The 26,196-nt window shown below is 37.4% G+C and overlaps 1 protein-coding gene across 1 annotated transcript in view; it reads right to left on the bottom strand.

Moving 5' to 3' along the window:
- The window catches only part of KCNIP1 (potassium voltage-gated channel interacting protein 1), a 576,971-nt gene extending 551,404 nt beyond the window's left edge, over window positions 1–25,567 (bottom strand). The window contains exon 1 of the mRNA XM_051978891.1: window positions 25,142–25,567. Within this exon, the coding sequence (XP_051834851.1) occupies window positions 25,142–25,229 (88 nt within the window). The 5' untranslated portion in view covers window positions 25,230–25,567. The remainder of the gene's footprint in view (window positions 1–25,141) is intronic.
- Between the last annotated feature and the right edge of the window lie 629 nt (window positions 25,568–26,196).

Below are 26,196 nucleotides of genomic sequence, written 5' to 3'. Positions count from 1 at the left end.
ATTTCAATAAATTGTGCCAATGTGTAGTAGTAAGGGTGGGTATGGGGTGATGGGGGTAGAGATGGACTTGGAATAATCATTATAAATGCTTATAAATAGCACCTATTATGTGCCAGGCAATATAATAAGTACTTTCCAGTTGCTATTATTATCCCTATTTTGCAGTTAAGAAAACTGAGGCAAAATAGGTTAAGTGACTTTCCCAGAGTCAAACAGCTAATGTGTCAAGATGTGAACTCACATTTTCTTGACTTTGGGTTCTATCTACTGTATTACCTAGCTGTCTCCCAAAAGACAGGAAATTAATATTCTCCCTATAGCCTGATGCTTAGGGTGGAATTTCAAACAGAAACAATTTGGAAACCAATGAGTATGTCAGATGTTTTATTATACCTTCTGATGCTTGTTGGATTTAATTTTGTAAGATAAGCTCTCCTGTCAATTCTTTTCAGCTTATTAATATCACTCTCTGTATGGTTAGCATGCTCAATTATATATAATCAAAGTACTTTTACAGCTATAATTTAATTGATGAATCCAACCATTCTGGAGAGCAATTTCAAACTATGCCCAATGAGCTATAAAACTATAAAACTTTTGATCCTGAAGTACCACTACTGAGTCTGTATCCCAAAAAGATCATAGAAGAAGGAAAAGGACCCACATGTGCAAACTTGTTTGCAGCAGCCCTTTTTGTAGTGGCAAAGAACTAGAGATTGAGTGGATGACCATCAGTGGGGGAATGGCTGAATAAGTTATGATATATGCATATAATGGAATATTATTGTTGTATAAGAAATGATAAGCAGGCTGATTTCAGAAAAAGCTAGAAAGATTTCCATGAACTGATGCTGAGTACAGTGAGCAGAACTAGGAGAAAAGCAGCAAGATTATGCAATGATCCATTCTGATGAACTTGGTTCTTCTCAACAATGCAGTGATTCAAGACAATTCCAATAGACTTCCAATAGACTTTTCCAATGAAGAATGCCATTCACATCAAAGACTGAGAGAGACTGAATGTGGATCAAAGTATAGTATTTTCACCTTATTGTTGTTGATATTGTTTGCTTGTTTTTTAAAATTTTCATTCCTCATAGCTTTTTCCCTTTTGATCTGACTTTTCTTTCATGACATGACAAGTATGGAAATTTATTTAAAACAATTACATATATGTAATTTAATATATGTATAAAATCTCATTTGATTCTTATAATATATTGTAAGGTTGGCAAAAAAGATGTTATTTCCTCATTATGTAAATGAGAAAAGTGAGCTCCAGAGAAGTAATCTGATTTTTACAGGCTCATAGAGAAACAAAGAAGAGGTAGAGGAATAGAACTATTTCTCTGAAAGAGCCCACTCTGACTATTTGAGTGATGAAAGAGTTAATGTCTATGAAGCCATTTAGAACCTTTCAGCACTCTCTTATCTCTTGGTGGTGTGTTTTGTTTCCTCCTGTCTGTCCCAGACTCCCTTCCAGACAATTCAATTCAAGCTGATTTCTGCAGATAAGAAGTTGCAGGTCTGTGCTTGGCAAAAAGGCAGTTTTGAAAATGTCTCCAAGAGACACCAGCTGTTAGTGCAAAGATTAGTGCAAAGGAAATTGGGGCAGAGTGAACCATGGCACCTCTGACTTGGGACATGGGGATAAATCTCACTGACTTTTCTAGTAAGTATTCTCATTCTACCAAATTCTAATAAAGCTTTATTGGAGTTACAGTTTGGAAATTACATGCCTCTCAGTTTGGTTTGACTTTTCTCCTCTTTTTCATTTACTTCTTGGCAAAGTGACCTGCAATTAGTTGTTCTCAGTGTATTATGAATCTCAATGTCTCTTCTCAGCCCAAGCATCCAAGAAGCATAGAATGTCAGAGTCAGAAGGTACCTTAAAATGTCCTCTAATGCTCAGCTTCTTAAACTATAGGTAGGGTCTCATACCCTCAGACAGATAGGGTCTCATAACAAAGTTGGGGATCACAAACTGTGATTTATTAGTAAATGATTTGCATACTTAGTTTATATGACCACATACTTGCGTAAAAATATCTCGGGCAAAAAGGTGTCATGGGTGGCAAAAGTTTAAGCAGTCCTGATTTACTGTAACCTGGCAAAACACAGAATCATAATGTCAGAGCTGGAGGAAATCTGTACATTTTTGCAAATGAATAGTCCAAAGTCCTGAAAGGGTCAGTGACTTCCCCATGATTTAACAGATAAGTCACCTATCTGGCATTTCCACCTGGGAAAGATAGTCTGAGTAAAGTAACCTGGGGTATAGGTGGAACCAGAGAATCTGTATTCAAATTTTGACTTGATTGCTTGTATGGCCTTGAGCAGGTACCTTCTCTCTCTCTCAATTCCTTCATTTGTAAAATGAAGAGATTGTCCTAGGAATCAAAGAGGAATCTAAGGACCTCTAGGGAAACTGCCAGCTTGAAATTCCTAGCTCCTGATTCCCATTCCTATGCTCTTTTCCACTTTAGTCTCGTTTTGTAGCACTGGACTCACACTTGGATGCTTTATCCTTCCACACATTTACCTGTTCATGTGATTATGCAATACTTGCAATTTTGTTTCTGAAGCCTTTAAGCAGGACAGCTTTTCACTCTTCCATTATCCTTCCCGTGCTCCTCTCTTTCTTCTTTTCATAATTTCCCCTGAATAATCAGAGAATCCTTCTAGCAATAACCTCACTTGGACTTGTCCTCTTGGTAAATTACTTTAGATCTTTTCTTATGCAAAACCAGGTGATTTATAATTCTTTTCCATCTTTAATCCTTTTAATCCCCTTTCTCTTCAAAATAACTAAACATCACTGATCTAATATCCCATGATTCTAGCCACACAGTTAAGTGGTATGTTTATAAGATTGTTTTCATTCATGCTAAGATGTTAATGACTCACTATATATTCCTCATGTAATAATAACTAATTTTCTTATAAGTACAAACTACATAGGATAAATAAGAAATAATTAAGAGAAGGTAGAAACTAGAATTAAAAGGGCTTGGAAAAGGCTTCCTGTAGAAAATAGGATTTTAGTGGGGCTTTAAAGAAAGCCAGGTAGCAGAGATGAAAAAGGAGACCATTTCAAACATGGGGAACAGTCAGAGAAAATGCCAGGAAGCAAGTAATTGACTGCCTTGTTTATGGAATAGCAAGGAGGTTAATATCACTGGATCAAAAAGTGCCTGATGGCAACTAAGACATAAAAAGATTGGAAAGGTAGGAGGGGACTAGATTATGAAGGGCTTTTAATGTCAAACAAGGGATTTTGCATTTGATCTTGAAAGCCATAGAGAACTATCAGAGTTTACTGAGGGGAGGGATGACATGGATCAATTGACTCAACTGAGGCTTTCTTTTGGGCCACTTGCCTTATGTGCAAAAATTCCTAGGTAGGATCTACTTACAATAACCCTGGAGACAAATACAGTCATTATTATGTTTTTTTTCCCCCCAGACAAGGAGTTGGAGAAATTGACCAAAGTCTCATTTAATGAAAAGCAAATAGATATGAAAGAGTCAGAAGGTCCAAGGAGAAAAGGGAATAGGTTTTTGCAGGACAAAAAGGGGAAAATATGTACCCCAGCCTTACACTTAGGAACTTTCTTCCTTACATAGGGTTACACAGGGAACTTTCAGTGAGATTGCTCTTTGTAGATCAACCGATGAAGTTTGCACAAGTCTTTCTGTGTGAAGTTGAAGGGCTGAAACAGGGCCAAATACTTGCAATAATGCTATACGAAGGCACCACACTTTCTGTCATTGTGTCTGTCCATATTTATCTTGAAATAACTCTTTCATCCCTGGTGGAAATCTAGCTGATCCTTCTTCATTGCCTCAGCCTATATGTAGTTAGCAATATACTTGGGACATCTTTGGTTGAGGGTATACTGTGAACTAAATAAGTGATGGTCTGCTGCCTTACACCCACAGTGTAACCAGTGTTTCATGGCTATTGAGTGTCAGAGCTAGCTCTCTAGGCCTTCTATGCTCTTGCTTTGAGTCTCCCCACCTGAGAGTGAGTTTCCAGCTTTGCCTCACAAGTGTGCTATGGAAAGTACCCAAAAAATGGCTATGAAGTACAGTGTTCCTCTAGGGGAATAACAACCATTTCCCTCAGGTAAAGGAAAATCAGTCATGAGTAAAGTCAATGAAGCTCAACGTGGTTTCTTTCACATCTGTTCATTTTGTCCCTGAGTCAGCTTTGATTTGTTCCACTTGAGTGGTTCACCAGGTGAATCTATTTCATTGTCCTGCCCCTCTAATCTAGTTTTCTTCATTCTTACAGCTGCCTGTTCTGCCAACCATAATCACTCCAGAAGCCTTTCTGGCTCTGCTTTCATTCATGAAAGAACTCTCTAAAGATTCTTTCCCAAGTTCATTTTATTTCTGCTGAATTTGATGGTGTGTCTCTAAGCAGAGGTCCTCAAACGACGACCCTCGGACCAGATGTGGCAGGTGAGGACGTTTATCTCCCTCACCCAGGGCTATGAAGTTTCTTTATTTAAAGATCCACAAAACAAAGTTTTTGTTTTTACTATAGTCCGGCCCTCCAACAGTCTGAGGGACAGTGAACTAGCCCCCTTTTTAAAAAGTTTGAGGACCCCTGGTCTAGAGTGTATAGAAAGGGCAGTGGGATGGGAGCTGATGCACTGAACATGTTGATAGAGGCTCTTTCTAAATGGGCATGGAAATTGTCAGGAAACACGGCCCTTACTTCATGTGTTTAAATAAAATATCAAAGACCAAAAAATGAAGGCAGGAGGGGGAAAGATTTAAAAAGAAGAAGAAGCACATTTGCCTAAGGCATCTTGAAGCCAAGAGTTCATATCTTAGGATTCTGAGTGATGAACAATTCACAGAAAGACTTCATTCTGTTTTTTTCCACTTGATATCAGGGGAAAACACCTCTTCTCATTGCATTCTAGATCAACCTATTTCTTATACCTGGAATTCCCCCATTCCTTCCTTTCTATCCACCACTTCCTCAGATGCTCAGATTTTAATCCTCCTTTAAGCTCATCTTCTATGCCACACCTTTCATAGAGACTTCCCTCATTTCCAAAAATGTTGTCCTTTCTTTGAATCCCTAAAGTATTTCACTTGAGATTTTCTCAGGTACCTGTAACAATATAGTTATTTTTATGTATGTTTTTAAACCCTATTAAACTGCAAGTCACCTGAAGAAAGAGAGAATATTTTATTTATAGTTATAACCTTTGTAAAACATAATCCAGTGCTTCGTGGATAGCAGGCACTCTAGGAAATAGTTTGTGAATGAATGAATGAGTAATCCAATGAGTGAGTGAATGAATGCTTCCACAAAACTTCAGAGCTGTAAATTCAGGGCAGAAATTAGGGGCAAACCATAGACTCTTTAATCAGTCTAGCAGAGAAATGATTTATTTTTTTCCTTCTCTCTTACCCTTCCTTCCTTCCTTCCTTCCTTCCTTCCTTCCTTCCTTCCTTCCTTCCTTCTTTCCTTCCTTCCTTCCTTCCTTCCTTCCTTCCTTCCTTCCTTCCTTCCTTCCTTCCTTCCTTCCTTCCTTCCTTCCTTCCTTCCTTCCTTCCTTCCTTCCTTCTTTCCTTCCTTTCTCCCTCCCTCCTTTCCCACCTTTATTTAATATTTTTTATTCTTATTTAATTAATATTTTATTGTATTGATATTCTTAATATTTCTTACTATTTTGTTCTAATTATATCTTTTTATCACATTTTATATCAGACTCATTCCTGGATCTTTTCACAATCCTCCCCCCTCTCCCCACCACAAGCAAACAATTCCCTGAAACAAAGATTTTAGAAGAAAGAGGTAAAAACAGTGTGGCAAAATGAACACATAGATCTATTATGACACATTGTTCAATATTCTATCTTTAAAGTTCTCTTCCCCTACAATGAATGAAAGAAAGTGCATTCCCCCCAATTCTCTTTCAGGTTAGCAAAGAAATCCTAAAAAACAAACACCAGACTTCCATGGTAGTTTCTCAGGAACCAGCAGGACCTGGGGTAGATAATAGAAACAATACTGTGAACTACACTTTAAAATTCCTCCAGACATACCTAGTTTCTTATGGTCAAGAGCATAACTGAAAATGTAGCCTATTAGAAGCCTGTGATATATCACATGGGGGATGGCGTGTCCAAGAGGACATGGGCAGTGAATAGGTGAGAGCCATTTTCGGAAAGAGATGAGGGAAGACCAAATCCAAGTCTCTCTGAAACTTCTTGAGAATCTTTCTAGAACCATTTCTTCTTATGGGGGAAGGCAAATAAATATGCAGTGGGACAAAGAATGTGGTATAGCATGAGCAAAATGGTGTGGTAGAAATCTCCCTGCATGTGGAGTCACAGGGCTCAACTTCAACATTAAAGCGTTAAAAGGAACCCATCGTTGTATGTTGAGAAGGCTCTGTGCTTTGTTTCTGATTGAATCCAGAGATTGCAAGCATGCTTTCCTGTATTGCCTGTTTGGAGCAGGTTTAATTTTATAAATTTTAAGCATAAACTCTATGAATTTCTAGTTCATATTTGTTCTTTTGAGGATCATTCAGATGAACCAAGTTGCATCTGTAAGAGACATGAGCTTCTGCAGGCACATAATTGGGGTATAAACTGCAACTAATTCTTATTTGTATCATCGCTGACCTGCCTTAAAGTCAACGTGACTTTAAAGAAGTTACTTCAACTTTCTTGTCCTCAGTTTCCTCCAGTGTAAGGGAATTGAACTATATAATTTCTAAAGTCCCTTCCAGATCTAAATTTTATGTTGCTTCTCAAACTGTAGCCCTTTCAGAACCATTTCCTTTCTTTTTTCTGATATCAGTTCCACGGGCCCTTCCTTTCCTGATGCTTTAGAAGAGGGACCCATTATCAGCTACTTTTAATTTGGAATAAACAAGCTAATCCCTTGTGGTCTTGAATTTAATAGAATGTAGTGCTACGCTAGGCTAAGTAGTCCAGAAAAAATTCCTCTCTCTTTTTCCTTCCTTCCTTCTGTTTCCTTCCTTCTTTCCTTCCTTCCTTCCTTCCTTCCTTCCTTCCTTCCTTCCTTCCTTCCTTCCTTCCTTCCTTCCTTCCTTCCTTTTCTCTCTTTTCTCGTTTTTTTGTCCTTTATTTCTTTTTCTTCTCTTTCTTTCTTTCTTTCTTTCTTTCTTTCTTTCTTTCTTTCTTTCTTTCTTTCTTTCTTTCTTTCTTTCTTTCTTTCTTTCTTTCTTTCTTTCTTTCTTTCTTCCCCCCTCCTTTACTTCCTCTTCCTCTTCTTCCTCCTCCTCTTCTTCCTTCTTCTTCTCCTCCCCTCCTTTTCCCTTTCTACATCCAGAACTACTCCAAATAGAAAATTGGTTGACTCAAGAAAAGCACAACTTTTGACAGAATATAGCTCTCTCAGTTTCAGCCTCTGGGGCTCAAATTCCCACTGAGAACACACTGTCTCTGAAAGAAATGGGTGAAGGGTTAGGATCAACAGGAGACAGCAAAAATGACCAAACTGGAGAAAATATTAAATAGTAGTTACCAATCTGTTTGAAGAAAGCATTCCCTGAAATCCCTATTGGAAAATGGGGCATGGTAATCAAGGAAACATTATATTAAAACAGAAAGAATGATGAATTTAAGGCAGGAAAGCTAAATTCCAGTCTCAACTGTATGGCCATGGGCAGTGCAATTAACTTCTCAGAGCCTCAGATCTGCATCTATGAAATAGAATTAATAATACTTGTGTTACCTAAGTCATAGGATTTTTGTAAAGAAAGGGTTTTTTTCTTCCTTCCTTCCTTCCTTTCTTTTGAAACAACAACAAAAAAAATCTATTGAAATGTGATTATTATCATTACCTGGAAAACATTCCAAAAAAGATCTAGGATGATAAAATGGAAAACACATTGGTTCCATGTACTTATTATCTTTGCCTCAGTTTCCTTAACTGTCAAGTATAGGAGTTGGACTAAAAGGCCCCTTGATGGTCCTTTTAACTCTAGATCTCTAATGTTCTGATCTAGTGGTAATGGATGGACTGTTTAGGAACCCTGAAGCATATCCCAGACATCAATAGTGACATTGCCATTCATGTTCTTCCTCAGATATAAGCAGCAGGTTGGGATTGTGGAGATAGACTTACTAATGATATGTATATGCCATTTAGGGTACTTGGTTTTTATAGTGTAGAGGAAATATATCAGAATGGGGAAGTTCTCTTGTTTATTTAATCCTCCCTGTCCCCACATTCTTATAACAAACACTTCATGCCTTGGCATGCTAAGGGAAGAAGAGAAAAGATAAATGCATAGGCAGAAAATACCCCATAATATTCAGCAATACTACTAGTATATGTAGAAGAAATGCCAATATGTGGGGATTCATTTTGCATTTATCTGCAAGGTTAGAGGGAGAGCAGAAATGGTACAGGAGCTTAAGATATTATTATTAATGTAATGCACCAGCAACTGGTCTTAGGAAAGGTTTCAATACTCAGATTCAAAGAGTATTTGGTAGCAGAGGGTGGAAAAAAGGGAGGGAATCTGAATACCATTTCCTCTGCCCCAGATGGCCTTCTCCAGCATACTAAATGATGGGGAAATGGTGTGCCCTGGCTCCAAATCCCCAGATAGAACCATATCTCTCAGGACACTCTATCATAGTGAGACCATCAGTGTGAGCTCTCCAAGGTAATTTCTTTAACTACACAAAGAGAAGGTTATTTGGTCTGGATTTTTGCAAAATTAACAGCTCCCACTGGATATTTGTTCATTGCTACTTTCTACAGGATGTTGTCAGTGAATCATGAACATTGGAAGGCTTTTAAAAAAATTATTCTTTACATAAAATTTTTTCTGCAACAACATGTAAAGACAATTTCTAACATTCACTTTTAAAAAATTGAGTTCCAATTTTTTTCCCTTTCTTACCTTTCTCTTCCCTGAGACGGTAAGCAATTTGATACAGATTATAAGTGTGCAACCATGCAGAATGTATTTCCATATTAGTCATGTTGTGAAAGAAAACACAAACCAACATAAAAAAACACAACAAAAATAAAGTGAAAAATAATATTCTTAGATCTGGAGTCTTAGAGACTTCATCAGTTCTCTCTCTAGGTGTAGATAGCATGGAAAGGTTTCGTAATTAGGTACTATAAGCTTTATTTCTTTATTTGAATGAATAATAATAATAATAGCTAGCATTTTTGTAAGGCTTTAATGTTTTCAAAGTGCTTTACATATTACCTCATCTGATCCTCACAAAAGCCCTAGGAGGTAAGAGGTATTATTATCCCCATTTTACAGATTAGGAAATTGAGGCAGACAGAAGTTAAGTGATCTATGTACAAGATTATATAGCTAATAAGTATCTGAGGTGAAATTTAACTCAGGTCTTCCTGACTCTAGATTCAGTATGATATTTATATTATGTTGCCTAGTGAGAGAATTCAATCCACTGATATATAATAAAAATAAGAAATGGGCCAAGGACTTAGATGAGCCTGGTATCACAACCAGGTACTTAGGACACAGAACTGCCTGTGGATCCAAGAAAAACAAGAAAACTATGGGGATTGGAATATTCAGTTGCCATCCAAGGGAAGACTGGCCATAACCAACTCCATAGTGCTAGGGTTAAGAAAGGCAGTCACAGGAATACAAACTGGGCACCAGCACAACTATGGATGTTGAATTTCCTGGTGCTCACAGTGTGCAGGTTACTATATGATCCCTATTTCTGAGTCTGACACTCTCAAATGTTATGACATGTTCTGTGCATGTAGGGCAAACATACACATCCATAGATCTACTTGAAACATTTTAAAGGTTAAGTCAACCTTTCTTCCTACTCTCGCTCCTATTTTAGAGACTGAGCAATTCTTAATGGGACTTAGTGAATCAGGACAAAAGCTCTGGCTGTTATAATATGGGATGGTGATTCAAGGAGCTAGTCTGTGGTATAGAAAAGTTACTCTGCTATATGACGCACTCATCACTTTTCAACTGACCTCGTAGTTTTCTAATTGTTCTCTCTCTCTCTCTCTCTCTCTCTCTCTCTCTCTCTCTCTCTCTCTCTCTCTCTCTCTCCCCTCCTTTCCCCCTCCATCCAGGTTGTTCCCTTCTCTCTAATCTATCTTTCATCCACAGCCAAACTAATATTCTTAAATTACAGGTCTAGTTTTATTACTTCCATACTCAAGAATCTTCAATGGCTCCCTATTATCTATAAGAAAAAAATACAAAATATTCTGATCAAATGAGATAATATTTAGTAGAACAGCATAGTGTCTGGTATTTAGTAAGTGCTATATAAATGCTTATTCCCTCTCCTTTCTCTTAAATCACAGATTTAATCATATTATTCCCTTGTTCAAGAATCTTAAGAGGCTCCCTATAATCTCTAGGGGAAAAATATAAACTATGCTGATCAAGAGAGAATATTTAGTAGAAACTTACTATAATGCCTAGTATATAGTTAGTGATATATAAATGCTTATTACCATTCCCTTTCTCTATTTAGCCTTTAAAGTCTTTCACAGCATGGTTACAATCTATCCAGCCTTCCCCTCTCCCAATTTCCCTCCCTCGTGGATGTTTCACATCTGCAGTCCACTCCACTGTTTCTTATTTACCACATTTCCTAACTTTCTTCAGTTTTGCACAGATATTGTTGCCCAGAATGCTCTTCCTCCTTACCTCTTCCTTTTAGAAGCCCTAGCTCTAATTTGGAATTATGCCTAAAGAGCTATAAAACTACACATAACCTTTGATTCAGCAACACCAATATTAGGTCTGTATTCCAAAGAAAATTCAAACTCTGTCAGTTCTCTCTCTAGATGTAGATAGCATGGAGAGTTATTTTTGGTTCCAAAATATTAAAAGTTTCAGCCCTTTTTGTGGTATCAAAGAATTGAAAATTGAGGAGATGCCCATAAATTAGGAAATGGCTGAACAGCCTGTGCTTTATGGTTATAATGGAATACTATAGTGTTATAAGAAATGATCAGGTCAATTTCAGAAAAATCCAGGAAGACTTAGATGCACTGATCAAAGTGGAAATAAGCAGACTTGGGTGAATAATGTACACAATGACAGCAATATTGTAAAAGAATCAACTGCAAATGACTTAGCTCTTCTCAACAATACAATGATCTGAAACAGTTCCAAAAGACTCATGATGAAAAATATTATCCACTTCCAGAAAAAGAATTGATGGAGTTTGACTGCAGATTGAAGCACTGTTTTTTTAAAATTTATTTTATTATAGTTTTTTATTTACAAAACATATGCATGGGTAATTTTTCAACATTGATCCTTGAAAAACCTTCTGTTCCAAATTTTCCCTACACCTACCTTCTTCCCTAGAAGGCAGGTAGTCCAATACATGTTAAATATGTTAAAATATATGTTTTTTTAAAATAACTTTTTATTGACAGAACCCATGCCATGGTAATTTTTTACAACCTTATCCCTTGCACTCACTTCTGTTGCAATTTTTCCCCTCCCTCCCTCCACCCCCTTTCCCAGATGGCAAGCAGTCCTATATATGTTAAATATGTCTCAGTATATCCTAGATACAATATATGTGTGCAGAACTGAACAGTTCTCTTGTTGCACAGGGAGAATTGAATCTAGAAGGTAGAAATAACCCGGGAAGAAAAAAAAATGCAAATAGTTTACATTCATTTCCCAGTGTTCTTTCTTTGGGTGTAGCTACTTCTGTCCATCATTGATCAGTTGGAACTGAGTTAGATCTTCTCTTTGTCAAAGAAATCCACTTCTATCAGAATACATCCTCATACAGTATTGTTGTTGAAGTATATAATGATCTCCTAGTTCTGCTCATTTCACTTAGCATCACTTCATTAAGTCTCTCCAGTCCTCTCTGTATTCATCCTGCTGGTCATTTCTTACAGAACAATAATATTCCATAACATTCATATACCACAATTTACCCAGCCATTCTCCAATTGATGAGCATCCATTCAATTTCCAGTTTCTAGCCACTAGAAACAGAGCTGCCACAAACATTTTGGCACATACAGGTCCCTTTCCCTTCTTTAGTATCTCTTTCGGGTACAAGCCCAGTAATAGCACTGCAGGATCAAAGGGTATGCACAGTTTGATAACTTTTTGAGTATAGCTCCAAATTGCTCTCTAGAATGGTTGGATCCATTCACAGCTCCCTCAACAATGCATCAGTGTCCCAGTTTTTCGGCATCCCCTCCAACATTCATCATTATTTTTTCCTGTCATCTTAGCCAATCTGACATGTGTGTAGTGGTATCTCAGAGTTATCTTAATTTGCATTTCTCTGATCAATAGTGATTTGGAACACTCTTTCATATGAGTGGAAATAGTTTCAATTTCATCATCTGAAAATTGTCTGTTCATATCCTTTGACCATTTATCAATTGGAGAATGGTTTGATTTCTTTAAATTAGAGTCAATTCTCTATATATTTTGGAAATGAAGCCTTTATCAGAACCTTTAATTGTGAAGATGTTTTCCCAATTTGTTGTTTCCCTTCTAATCTTGTTTGCATTAGTTTTGTTTGTACAAAGGCTTTTTAATTTGATGTAATCAAAATTTTCTCTTTTGTGATCAGTAATGGTCTCTAGTTCATCTTTGGTCACAAATTTCTTTCTCCTCTACAAGTCTGAGAGATAAATATCATATGTTCTTCTAATTTATTTATAATCTCATTCTTTATGCCTAAATAATGGACCCATTTTGATCTTATCTTAGTATATGGTGTGGGTCCATGCCTAATTTCTGCCATAATAATTTTTAGTTATCCCAACAGTTTTTGTCAAATAATGAATTCTTATCCCAAACATTAGGATCTTTGGGTTTGTCAAACACTAGATTGCTATAGTTGATTATTTTGTCTTGTGAACCTAACCTATTTCACTGATTAACTAATCTATTTTTTAGCCAATACCAAATGGTTTTGGTGACTACTGCTTTATAATATAGTTTTAGATCAGGTACAGCTGTACAGCTAGGCCGCCTTCATTTGATTTTTTTTTTCATTAATTCCCTTGAGATTCTCGATCTTTTGTTCTTCCATATGAATTTTGTTGTTATTTTTTCTAGATCATTAAAATATTTTCTTGGAAGTCTGATTGGTATAGCACTATGTCATCTTTATTATATTTGCTCATACGATCCAAGAGCACTTAATATTTTTCCAATTATTTAAGTCTGATTTTACTTGTGTGGAAAGTTTTTTGTAATTTTGCTCATATAATTCCTGACTTTCCTTTGGTAGATAGTTTCCCAAATATTTTATGCTGTCAACAGTTATTTTGAATGGGATTTCTCTTTGTATCTCTTGCTATTGGATTTTGTTGATGATGTTTAAAAACGATGAGAATTATGGGCATTTATTTTGTATCCTGCTACTTTGCTAAAGTTATGAATTATTTCTAATAGCTTTTTAGTAGAACCTCTGGGGTCCTCTAAGTATACCATCATATCATCTGCAAAGAGTGATAGTTTGGTTTCCTCATTGCCTACTCTAATTCCTTTAATCTTTTTCTTGACTTTTATTGAAGGGGCTAGCATTTCTAAGGCAATATTGAATAACAATGGTAATAGTGGGCAACTTTGCTGCACTCCAGATCTTACTGGGAAAGGTTCCAGTTTTTCCCCATTGTATATGATGTTTACTGATTATTTACAAAACATATGCATGGGTAATTTTTCAACATTGATCCTTGCAAAACCTTCTGTTCCAAATTTCCCCTCCTTTCACCCACTCTCTTCCCTAGAAGGCAGGTAGTCCAATACATGTTAAATATGTTAAAATATATGTTAAATCCAATATATGTATACATAATTATACAGTTATCTTGCCGCACAAGAAAAATTGGATCTAGAAAGAAAAGAAAAACCTGAGAAGGAAAATAAAAATGCAAGCAAATAATAACAGAAAAAGTGAAAATGCTATGTTGTCATCCACATTTAGTTCCCATAGTCCTCTCTCTGGGTGTGGATGACTCTCTTCCTCACTAGGAACAATTGGAACTAGTTTGAATCATTTCATTGTTGAAGAGAGCCATGTCCATCAGAATTGATCATCATATAGTCTTCTTGTTGCTGTGTATAATGATTTCCTGGTTCTGCTCATTTTTCTCAGCATCAATTCATTTAAGTCTCTCTAGGCCTTTCTGTATTCATCCTGCTGGTCATTTCTTACAGAACAATAATATTCCGTCACATTCATATAGCACAGTTTATTCAGCCATTCCCCAGTTGATGGACATCCCTTCAGTTTCTAATTTCTTGTCATCACAAAAAGGGCTGCCACAAACATTTTGGCACATACAGGTCCCTTTCCCTTCTTTAGTATTTCTTTGGGATATAAGCCCAGTAGAAACACTGCTGGATCAAAGGGTATGCACAGTTTGATAACTTTTTGTGCTTAGTTCCAGGTTGCTCTCCAGAATGGTTGGATCCGTTCACAGTTCTGCCAACAATGGAACTTAGTAGATTTGTGATAAAGAATTGCTATTCAAGAAATCAACAAGCACTTACTAATTTCCTACCATGATCCAGGCACTTTGCTAAATTTTCAGGAAAGGTAGAGAGACAAAAAAAAGAAGACCACTCCTGCCTTGAAGAAACTTGTGCTCTAAAGGAAAGGGGGGGAAAGATTATATATGTACAAGAGTTTCTATAATATAAGAATATTCAAATGATATTAAAATAAACAAAAGGTCATTGAATAGAATTGCTAGTTTGGCCTCAGCTGAATTAAACATACATGCATAGACAATAAATACACACACGCACACATGCACACACACACACACACACACACACACAAAACCAAAAATTCCTATGTATAAATCAGTCAGTACAACCCCTCAGCTTTACCCAAAGTCATACCAATTTGCTTATTGCCTTTATGTGACTTCTTTACCCTTTTCTTGGCAGACCTTGCTGTTTCCTTATCACCTGACTCCATGTGGATAAATATGTCTAGGAGTAGGACATGCAGTAATATGCCCCAATCTTCAACTTGCTACTTCTGCAGGCTCTAATGCAGAGTCATATCTAATTCCATAGATAAAATGATACATTGGAAAACATGCTAAATTTGGAACATGGGGATCAGGGTTTAAATCCTGTCTCTGTCACCCTACTGTATGTTGGGCAAGGTTGAACCTCAGTTGCTTCATCTGCAAGATGATGGAGCTGGGATAAATGGCTTCTAAAGTCCTTTTCCAATTCTAAATGTAAGATCCTATTTCATATACAGAGGAGGATTTGAGGAATCTCTAATGACCCAGGCTCATCAAAACAATGCAAAAACATATTTTCCTCATTCAGCGTCATCTCAGGTGAATCTAACTGTGATTTATAGCCTCACATCTGTTGCAGTTTAATGAGCTAATTGACAATTAACCCAAAGTTGGAGGGGGGATGACAACATCAATACCAAACTGATTAATTCATCCTCTCTGTCAAGAAACTAATAGAGAACAGCTGGAATGCCTGCAGGACCCACCCAAAATTGGAACCCACAGGAAAAGGGGACTGAAAAGCAGCTGAAATGGTAGTCATGTTCTAGGGTCAATCAAGCAGCCTTGGGGCTTAGCGAGGATGCAGCAGCATCTCTATTTAGCCTGGGCTGGCTTCTGGGAAACCTACTGAATGAAAGGATAGGGGTAGTCTTATGGCTGGAGGTTTCTGAAACATGTGAAGACATGCTGTTGCTTAGTTGAAAACAGGCAAAAAATGTTTTAACCTGAGAAGTCCCAGAAACTGAAGTGGGAAAATTAAATGGTGGTAGGGTGATAAGAGAAGGTACACACAGTCCAGGACATTTTGTTGGGAGTATTTAACTAGGCAAAACTGGGAAGTAGGTCATGGTTTAATCAGTCCTTCTTTAGCATCCTTCTTTCTCTTTTTCATAGTGGGATCACTCTGAGAAGCCTAAAGCTGTCCCCATAGCTTTCCTCTGTTTCTCAATCTGCTCTGCTCTGCCAAGATTGTGTATCTCTATTCTACATACAGTCAGACTGAATTAATAATCTTGACTTCATCCTAGTTTCACAGTTAGCAATGATCTTTAAACTTGTCCCTTTTCTAAAGTTGTAAATGAACACAATTCATTGCACGTAGTAGGCACTATTTTTGCCATTTCATTTCTCTTTCCCCTTATTGTGCTGTTGCTTTTCTTGAAGCTATTTATATTTTAGTAAATAATGCTCTAACTCAAATGAATGTGTTTCTAAAGATAAATTTTCAGTTTAAGCTACTGGCTAGTGGCAAAATATTTTGGCAGGGGTGACTTTTGATCTTTCAAAATGGTATCATGTAGGTAATTGCCTTTTGGATTTGTGAATAAGACTACCTCTATCTTCCTTTCTAGTCATAATGCAAGGGATAAATGAGGTTTGTTTGTTTTTTTTTTTTCTGTTTCATGAACCATTCTGTCCTCCCTTAGACTATCGGATCATCTATGATATAATAAAACACCTTAAAGTCATAGGTACAATATCCTCAGTTTCCTGGAACAAAAAGTGAGTTGTTATAAGAAAGAGGATAGCTTCTATTAGGCACATTTCTCGATCTCCTCCTCAAATAGAAGGGCCATCGTTTTCTAGAGACATCATTCCCTACAACCATTTACCTCCATGTAAGTTGCCAAATTTTCCGTCATTAAAACATTTTGACTACTCAAGAGAATCAGGAGACCTCAGTATAACTCTAAAGGAGTTTTGGCCTAGTGGAAAGAACATTGGTGTTGTACTAAAAAATTTGACTTCTGGCGCTAACTTAACAAGTATGTGATAGCAGACAAGTCTCTTTGGTTTCCTCAATTGTAAAATGGGAATAATAACTCGTCACCTGATGCAGTAAAGAGATGTAGTAAAGAAAGTTCCTTCCCTAAGGTCATTCTTTTTTTATTATTATTATAACTTTTTATTGACAGAACCCATGGGTAATTTTTTTTACATTATCCCTTGCACTCACTTCTGTTCTGACTTTTCCTCTCCCTCCCTTCACCCTCTTCCCCAGATGGCAAGCAGTCCTATATATGTTGACTATGTCACTGTATATCCTAGATAAAATATATGCGTGCAGAACCAAAGTTCTCTTCTTGCACAGGAAGAATTGGATTCAGAAGGTAAAAAAATAACCCAGGAAGAAAAACAAAAATGCAAGCAGTTTACATTCATTTCCCAGTGTTCTTTCTTTGGGTGTAGCTGCTTCTGTCCATCCTTGATCAATTGAAACTGAGTTAGATCTCTTTGTCGAAGAAATCCACTTCCATCAGAATACATCCTAAGGTCATTCTTAATGTATTATATAAGTTTGAGTTGTTATTAATAAGAAAGTTCTATTTTCAAAGCATTGAGCTAGACACCAAGAATACAAACATGAAAGGTGCTAAGTCTTTGTATTCGAGGCAGATTGCACAAATCACTTTATAAGACAAAATTTGAAAATAAAGTAGAAAAAAAGCCCAAACAAATTGACTTGAGATATTATGTAATACTTAGCAAGAAACTAAACCTCTGTTCCTCAGTTTCCTTGTATGTCAAAGGGGGATAAAGACAAACATGTTACCTGCCTCACAGGGCTATTAGAAAGATAAAGGAGGTAACAGTAAGTCCACAGTGAAAAATATAAACTCAGTCAGTGAACCAACAATCCTTTGCATACTATGTACCTGGAACAACAGATCATTATCATCACCAACTTGTTCAAAACTGTCTACCTCAGAGGTATCAAAAACATGGCCCCTGGGTAGTGGCCAACTATGGGTTTTACTTCCAAGTGCAGTCCAAACCAGATTAAAATAAAATTTAAAAATATTTATTTATTTTAATAGTATTTTATTTTTCCAAATATATGATTTTTGGAGCCTCCATCTTTGCCTCAAAATGAACACATAAACAAAAAAGATGGATCCCTAGCACATGAGCAACATTTTACAGCAGGAAGAAAAATAGTTTTAAACAACACAGAACCTGGGGTCAGCTCCTGCCTCTGACATATACTATCTATATGAACTTGGCTAAGTCATTTGAATTCCTTGAGCCTCAGTTTCTCTATTTGTCAAGGGAAAGGTTTGGACTCTAAAACCTCTGAGACCCCCTCAAGATCTAGATCTGTCATTCTCAGAATAAGTGACTAGTATTCAGAACTTTCAGAAAACTGGCTCAGCCTCTGAATAAGTTAGGGCCCTTTTCTACTCAGACCAATTTTCCACAGATCCCATTTTTATATGGAGATGCTTTACCATGGATTCTGAGTTCAATATAGATTCAATCCACCAAATAATTATTTATTAAGCTCTAATTGTGTGCCAGTAATAATTTTTAGTTCTGGGGAAACTAAGAAAGGCAAAATTCTCCCCCTGCCTTCAATGAGCTTACATTTTAATGGGGAACTAATATGTGAATAATTAGAGACAGAGGGTAAGGCATTATCATAGAAAGCAGGTGTTGAGGAACATAGATTGTTGGACTTGGAGTCAGGAAAACCTGAGTTTAAATCCAACCTCAGATATTTACTAGCTTTATGACCTTAAGTGAGTCACTTACCCTCATCTGTAAAATGGGAATAATAATACCATTTTCCTTCCAGAGTTTTGTAAAGAAAACATTTATAAAGCTCTCTGAAAATCTTAAAATGCTATGCAAATAATAGCTGTTATTATTATAATAATTCTTATTATTAGTGGTGGAGAGAAAGAGGAAGAGGAAGCCTATGGCAGAAGTTAATATTTAAGCTGAGTCTTAAAGGAAATGCTTCATTCTAAGATAAGAAGGGAGTACATTCCAAGTATAGGGGACAGCCAATGCCAAAGCATAGATTCAAGAGTCAGCATAGTATACCAAATGGTTTGTGTGCAAAAATCTTCATTTTAAAAAATCTGTGAAAGAACTGAGATGTTAGGGATACTGATTTCAGATGTTTTGGCCCATCATGATATGACACATAGGGGTATTCCCATGAGCCCTTCTTATCTGGTAGCCCAAGCCCTACTCAGCAACTCCTATTGAAGGTACAGAACTATATGGAATGTATAAAAGGGAGTTCTCTTTCAACTTTTATGCAGTTGTGAAGCAAGTCAGCCATGAGGAAGTAGGAGACAGGTCATGGGAAGAAAAATGGAGGTTCATGGGATCTTTTATTGAGGTGAGAATTCTTTGGTTTAAGGGATTTCAATATGATAACCTCAATGGTCCAATTCCACTGACTCCTTCCCTCCCCCAAGTTTTAACACTCACTTCTTCTTTATGATTAGGAGAGTTCAACAGATAATAATAACAATATTTATTCATCATCTCCAGTGTGCTGAGCACTATGCGAGGTGCTGGGGGGATTGCAAAATTTAAATAAGTATTGACATAGCTTTCCAGTTGAAAAGGGCTTGAGAGATCATCTAGTCCAAACTTCTCACTTTTTGATCATGTCACTGAGACCAAGAGAGATTGTGTCATTTGTCCATGGTCACAAAGAGTAAAGTATCTGAAGACAGAAGTAAACCCAGATCTTCCTCACTCTCAATTCCAATTCTCTACCCAACAAGATATATTTACAGCTTAGTAGGAGGAAGATAAACATAACGAATATAAGACAAAATAAAATGTGACAAATATCAGCTGAAGTTTTACTCTGATGCAAAATATCTTAAAATAGAGAATATGGAAGACTGAACCAGCAAGGGCTCTGGCAATCTCTTCCAAGTTGGAAGAGTTTCAACCGGGGATCCATGAACTAGGTTAAGCTAAACAAAGTGCCAAAAGGACTGGATATCAGATGATGGATATCTTGGGTCACATATCATTTACCAAGCTATAGAGTAGATGTGATTGGCCAGAGTAAGGAGAAAACCCATGTAATACTGAGGAATATCCAGACAAAAGATAGATCCAAGAGGAGAGAGGCCATTGTCAAATGGGACTTCCTGGAGGAATTGACATTTGAGTTGGACTTCAAAGGATGGGGAGAAATTCACTACTTACTTGGAGGGATTAGCATTTCTAAGCACAGTTTGAGTAGGTGTGGGACTCAAAGGTAGGAAAGTAAAGGATGTTTATAGGGACATGACATGGACTCCAGTTTGATGAGCACAGAATATATGAAGATGAATAATATGAAATAAAGTTAACAAGACAGAGTAGCACCAGATAGAGGAAAACCTTGAAAGTGCATTCAAACTTGCTGAATGGGCAATAAGAAACAACTGATGGGTTCTAAAAAAAATGGAGTAAAATAAAATATTTTTTGAATCTAATCCTATAAGCTAGGTATTGCAATTTTTGCAGATGAGAAACAGACCCAGAGATTAAGTGATATGTTCATTCACATCACTAATAAATATCTGAGGCAGGATTTGAACCCATAACTTTGGAACTGCATCTGGCATTCCAACAGTGCCATTCAGTTATTCTCAGGTCAAGGATATTATGTCCTTTTTCATTTGCATCTTGCACATAATAATCAATAAATATTTAATGAACTGAATTTAGAATGAGGTGATAGTTAAAGCTTTAAGCAAAGTTTTAAACAGGATTCAAAGTCCGTTGTCATCAATGGTAATTTATGCTCCTGCACCAGAGATAAGCTGAAAATCAGAGGTCCTGGTCTGCTGTATTTGGGCAAACCTACAACTATATGCAAGATGCAATAAATTGACTCAGCTTGGAAACTCCTGATGGCTGAACTCTGTCTTGGGTGATATTAATAAAGAAATAAGTGAAGGTTTCTGGATGATGATAATAATGATTTGAGACTCATGTACTATTCTCCTGCAACCATTTGATAATTCCACCTTGATCTGCCCTACCTAAGCACAGCCTTGTCAGCCATCCACCCCTTGGCTTCCTATCAAAATATTCTCTCTGCCAAATATCACTAATCCACACTAAGAAAATTTAATAAGTAGGAAGTATGATAGAATGGAAAAAGCATCCAATGAGGAGTCAGAGAACTACCAGAAGGCCTATGTTCAAATTTTTAGAGCTTAGCTGTAAAGCACCTCTCTGGGTCTCAGTTCCTTCTCTCTAAAAGGACAGACTTGGTCTCCATGGTCTTGAAGCCTCATTCTAAATCTGAATCTATGATCCTTTGAGTCTATTTGACATCCTCTTTTGAAATAAAACTGGACTAGAGAACAACTTCTCATAGGTAACTAATTATTGGCCCATTTCTTGGGAATTCATAGTAAAACTTCAGTTTGATATATCATTTTAAAGTTGCAAAGTACTTTTCTTATAATAATTTTAAAAGACAGATAATATGAATATTATGATCCATATTTTAGAGATAAAGAAACTTAATAGAGACTCAGAGTCCATGTGATCATAGGGCCAAGTATCAGAGGTAGGATTTGAACGTAGGCTTTCTATCCCCAGATCAGTGCTCCTTTTCTCCCCCACAAAGCCACTACTCTTGCTGTTTATATTTTGTTTATAAACAAAATTGCTTTTAGTGTGTTCAGGAGCTGAGGTAAAAATATTGTGGGCTTTTTCTAGGTCCCAAACTCTCCTCGGGGTCCTGAGGAAGCTTCACAGAAGCATGGCTCATCAGAATATTTAATATCTTTCAAATTTCTTATTGTTACAAACATGAACTTCACCTCTCTTCCCAATATAATATATATATATAACTAAACAGATTATTTTGAAAGGAAAATAGTGTTTCTCTAAAAGGAAAACATCTACATATGTGCATACATGTGTCTATATGTACTTTTGTATGTGTTCATGTGAATATACAGGGAATTCCCAAAGTCTTAGTGTAACCTTAAACTTTTATGTGTATATATAAGTATATGTTTGTATGTGTAACCCATAGAAACACACACACACACACACACTATATATATATATATATATATATATATATATATATTTATATATATATATATATATATATATATATATATATATATATAGTTTGTGTAGACCATGTAGAGAAAAATACAGTATTAATGCTTCAATGGGCAGGCATTTCATCCAAAGGACAGATAACAAATACATATAAATATATATGTTAGAGATATAACATATAGAAACACAGTTACAATGTTAATGCTTCAATGAATAGATACCCAAGGGACAGATAGCAGGCCCTTTATGTATTCTTATCTTTCCTGTTGCTATCTTATTTAAGAGATCAGGAGCCCAGAACCTTGCTGAGGAAGGAGTGAACATGGATAGTTATTTGTCTAGTTAATCCCACTCACTCTGTCTTTTATTCCCTGCTTAGGGCAGCTCCTCATTCAGCCACAAAAATTTAGAGCTCTACCACTATTCCATAGCATTAGAGTTCAGGAGACATCATTCCCATGGAGTCAACCCAATGATGAAAGCAGAGACCCTGGGCTCATCATCAGCAAAAAGAAAAGCTTAAGACAAAGTATTAATTCTAGGCAGAAGGCATTTTCTCAGTCCCTGGGATTCCTACCGATTGTATAACACATCTAGTTGGTCCTTTCTTGCCTCAGAGATGTGATTGAAACCTATGCAATGAACTCTGCAATGAGCCCATCATCTCTAAGGAGGCTTGAGGAAAGGAAAAAGGCAGTTCCTAAAAGTGGGAAGGATTTGTCTTTCTTGCCTTGTAGCAACAACAGCAGGAATACCCTTCAGCCTGAGCTGTCCAGCAGGGAAGCTTTATGCTGCTCTTGGGGAAGTGAAGGAAGCTTAAACTGTGTGGATAGTACATAAAATTATGATTACAGGCTGAAATTGGGTTTTATACAGACCAGAATTTTTTTCAAGGAAATAAGGGTAGTGTGTATGTGTGTGTATGTGTGTGGGGTGATTGGTGAGAAGGGAGGAAGAGGAAAGGATAGTCTCTTTTTCTACCAGTGCAGTACTTTATATGCTGCAGGTTTTCCACATTCATCAGCTCACTTCAACATTGCAATAACTTTGTAAGGTAGTTAGTTTTCTCATTTTACAGAAAATGAAACCAAGACCCAAAGAGAAGTGACTTGCTCAGGATCTGTAATCAACAATTGGGCTGGTAGCAGAAGCCAGATATCTAGACCCTCAGTTCAGTGACATTTTCATTACCCACATTAATCTCTCAAGGCCAGTTGGATATGAGGTTGAATGTTGTCTAGTGGGTAGGATAACTGGGCCAAAAACCAAGAGAACCTGTGTCCATATTAACTCTAGAATTATTGATTGTGTGACTATGGTTAACTGACCCTTCTGAGTGTCAATTTCTTTATCTTTAAAAAGATAAAAAGGTTCAGTACAACGGTGATGCTCAAATAAGACAATGTATGTAGAATGCTTAGCAATTTTTAGAGTGCTACATAAATGTAACTTTTTATTATATTATGTTGCCCCAGAGTCAAGGAAATTCTCCTCACCCATTCTTTGCTGGTGACCCAATAGAAAATGAGACAAATATTCCACCATTATTGGAGTTCAGAAGGGTTTCAGTCTTAAGCACAGTCCACTTGTCTTCCCAACCCAGCCTACCCTATGCTTTGTAGAAAAATTTCATCTCACTGTGATCTTCCAAGAAACACTTGTTGGCTGTTTTTTTTTTTGGGGGGGGGGTCCAGCTGCTTGAATCCCAATAATCTGGTTATCCCTGTTTATAAACAGTAGTCATGTTTCCAAAAAAAGGTAAATGAGATTAATATCCAATCCCTCTATCTTCTCCCTCTTCTCAACTCCTCCCCCTCAGTTTTGGACTAATGAGTTTCTGCTGGCCAACCATACCTTGCAGCTGAGTTCTGAGGCCATGTTATTGAATCTGATAACAACTATGAGTGGTCTTCAAATTCTCTAATAAAAAAAATCATGACTTGGCTACATTGGACTGCCAGCAATCTTCAGTGCATCATACATCTCCCAAAAATATTCTTTTGCTTCTAATAGGGGGCATGAATATTTAAAAACATTTTTAAACCAACAAAACCACATCAAATTTTTGCTCTTGCTTTGAATTTTCTCTGCAGACAATGCTTCTTTCTCTTTCACTGAATCACACCACCTTCCCCTGATATCCCAAACTGGGATTAAGGGAAAACATTGAGAATCACACTGATCAAGTAATATGTATAAGGTTTGAACTGACAGTTGATGAGGACCAGGATGGCATGGTTTGGGCAAGGACAAATACTTTTCTCTGAACTTCTTGAAGCATTAAGTCTGGGAGCTGCTTTTTGCCCAAGCTTACTTCCCACAATTATCAAAGGAACTGTTGGAAGGCAGACCACTGATGGGAAGATATAGAAAAAAAGCAATCACCCATAAACAGGATTATTAAACAAGACCAGGAACCTACTAAGTTAGAGATTTAATAGAGAAAGCATTAGTTATATCAGGTTTACAAAGTATAATACAGATGGTCTCCCCAACAATCACAGGGAACAATCTACATTTAAGGGCATCTAGGTGGCACAGTGGAGAGAGTGCCAGATCTAGAGTCTAGAAAATCTGTATTCAAATCCTGGTTTAGACAGTCATTAGCTGTGTGATCCTGAGAAAGTCCCCTGACCCTGAGAAAGTCCCCTAACCTTGCTTGCCTCAGTTTCGTCATCTATAATGTGAGCTAGAGAAAGAAATGGCAAACTACTCCAGTAGTTTTGCTAAGAAAACCCTAAAAAGGGGTCGTGAAGAGTTGGACAGGACTAAAAAATGACTGAACATCAAATGCATATTTCACCTCTGTTTGCTACTTTTGTGACATCTTCTCTACCTCTCCCCACCCATCCAGCCCTGCAAAACTACTAACCTCGAACCAAAGTTTACCTTTCATCAACAATAAAACAGCATTCCATCAATAACTTCTTGAAACTTAACAATAAGCCAATCCATGTCTAACTCTCCTCCCTCCCTACCCAGAAACAATGCTTCCTCTCAATGCCTGTAACCAATCAGCCTCACACCACCAACTCTTAATTCTAAAGTTTGAAGCAATTACCAGGGGCTAAGCATCCCTGCTTCAGCCCTGCTTGTTCAAAACCAGAATCAAGAGACATGACAACTTCTTTCCCTTTCATTTCTCCATCCTCTGGAGCATCCCCTCTTCCTGGGAGATAGAGGTTTAAGTAGAAAAGTGAAAATTTCCACTCAGAGCTAGGAATCATCCATCCTGGTAAGCACTGAGGCATATAATGGTCACAATTAAACGTAAGTCACACTCCCTACCTTTGTTGAGGGTCCCAGTGACGAGCCTAAAGACAGTCTGGGCAAATTTCACGATCCCAAGCTTGCATCTCTTGGAACAGCCACTCATGGTGTAGAAGAAGAGGTAGGCTCTTTTTTGTAGCTGAAATTTGGGAGTGCTCCCCCCTAAGAGCACACAGACACACTGAGTTGTTCAATGACTTGAATTCCTCTTTGATGCAGTGCAAAATCTCCCACCTCCAAAAAGGGATAACTGTAGATTTGGGCTCAGGGAATAGCACGAGCAATCTCTGCAATGAGGCTTGCTTTTTGCAAGTCAAACAGGGAAGGCTGCAGAACAGTATTTGTGTATCCTTTCTCTGTTCCCTGTCCTACTTGAGTCCACTAAGGTACACATCACCCAGGGCTTGGGATCTCAGTGCCCTGGACAGAACTTCCCAGACTCAAGGTGCCCAGAGCAAAACTGAGAGTAGAGAATAACAGAGCAGAGCTGAAATGAGGGAGGAGTCGGCAGCTTTCCCAGTCTTTGCTGACTGTCTTACATGGCATTGGTAATGCAGCAATTAATACTAGAGTCAGAAGGGAGGTGACTGCTGCACGAAAAACACAAGAAACAACAACCTCTCGCTCATATTTTCTCCTTTTCAGTTAATCTAATTGATTTATTGACTTGGCTCTTATCAAAACCAGGCAAATCTCTCCACAACAATGGCTTCTGCACTCTGTGGAAAGTTTACTGACAGACTCTGAAGTGACTTGGATTGCATCACAGGAGAGACTTGCTGAATAGGAAATCCCCCTACCACTTGAGCTGGGGAAAACCTGGAACTGGGAATGTGTGCACAGCTGGGCACAGCTGGGCACAGCTGGTTCAACCTGCCTACTCCCACAGCTCAAGGACATGTCAGCTTGCATGCCTTTCTCAGGACTAAGCAAATCCAATGTTAATGTTTGAGCTGCCTCTGGGCTCTACAGCATCTTGTGCTTTAGCAGAGAATTCCTCATCTTTTTTTCCTTCCCAGAAGTGAGCTGTGATATAAATGACATCCAATCACTAGTAATGCAAGACTGGGGAA

Source organism: Antechinus flavipes, chromosome 2 (genome assembly GCF_016432865.1).
Source record: "Antechinus flavipes isolate AdamAnt ecotype Samford, QLD, Australia chromosome 2, AdamAnt_v2, whole genome shotgun sequence".
NCBI classification, from domain to species: Eukaryota; Metazoa; Chordata; class Mammalia; order Dasyuromorphia; family Dasyuridae; genus Antechinus; species Antechinus flavipes.
This window is presented reverse-complemented; position numbering and strand designations above follow the sequence as displayed.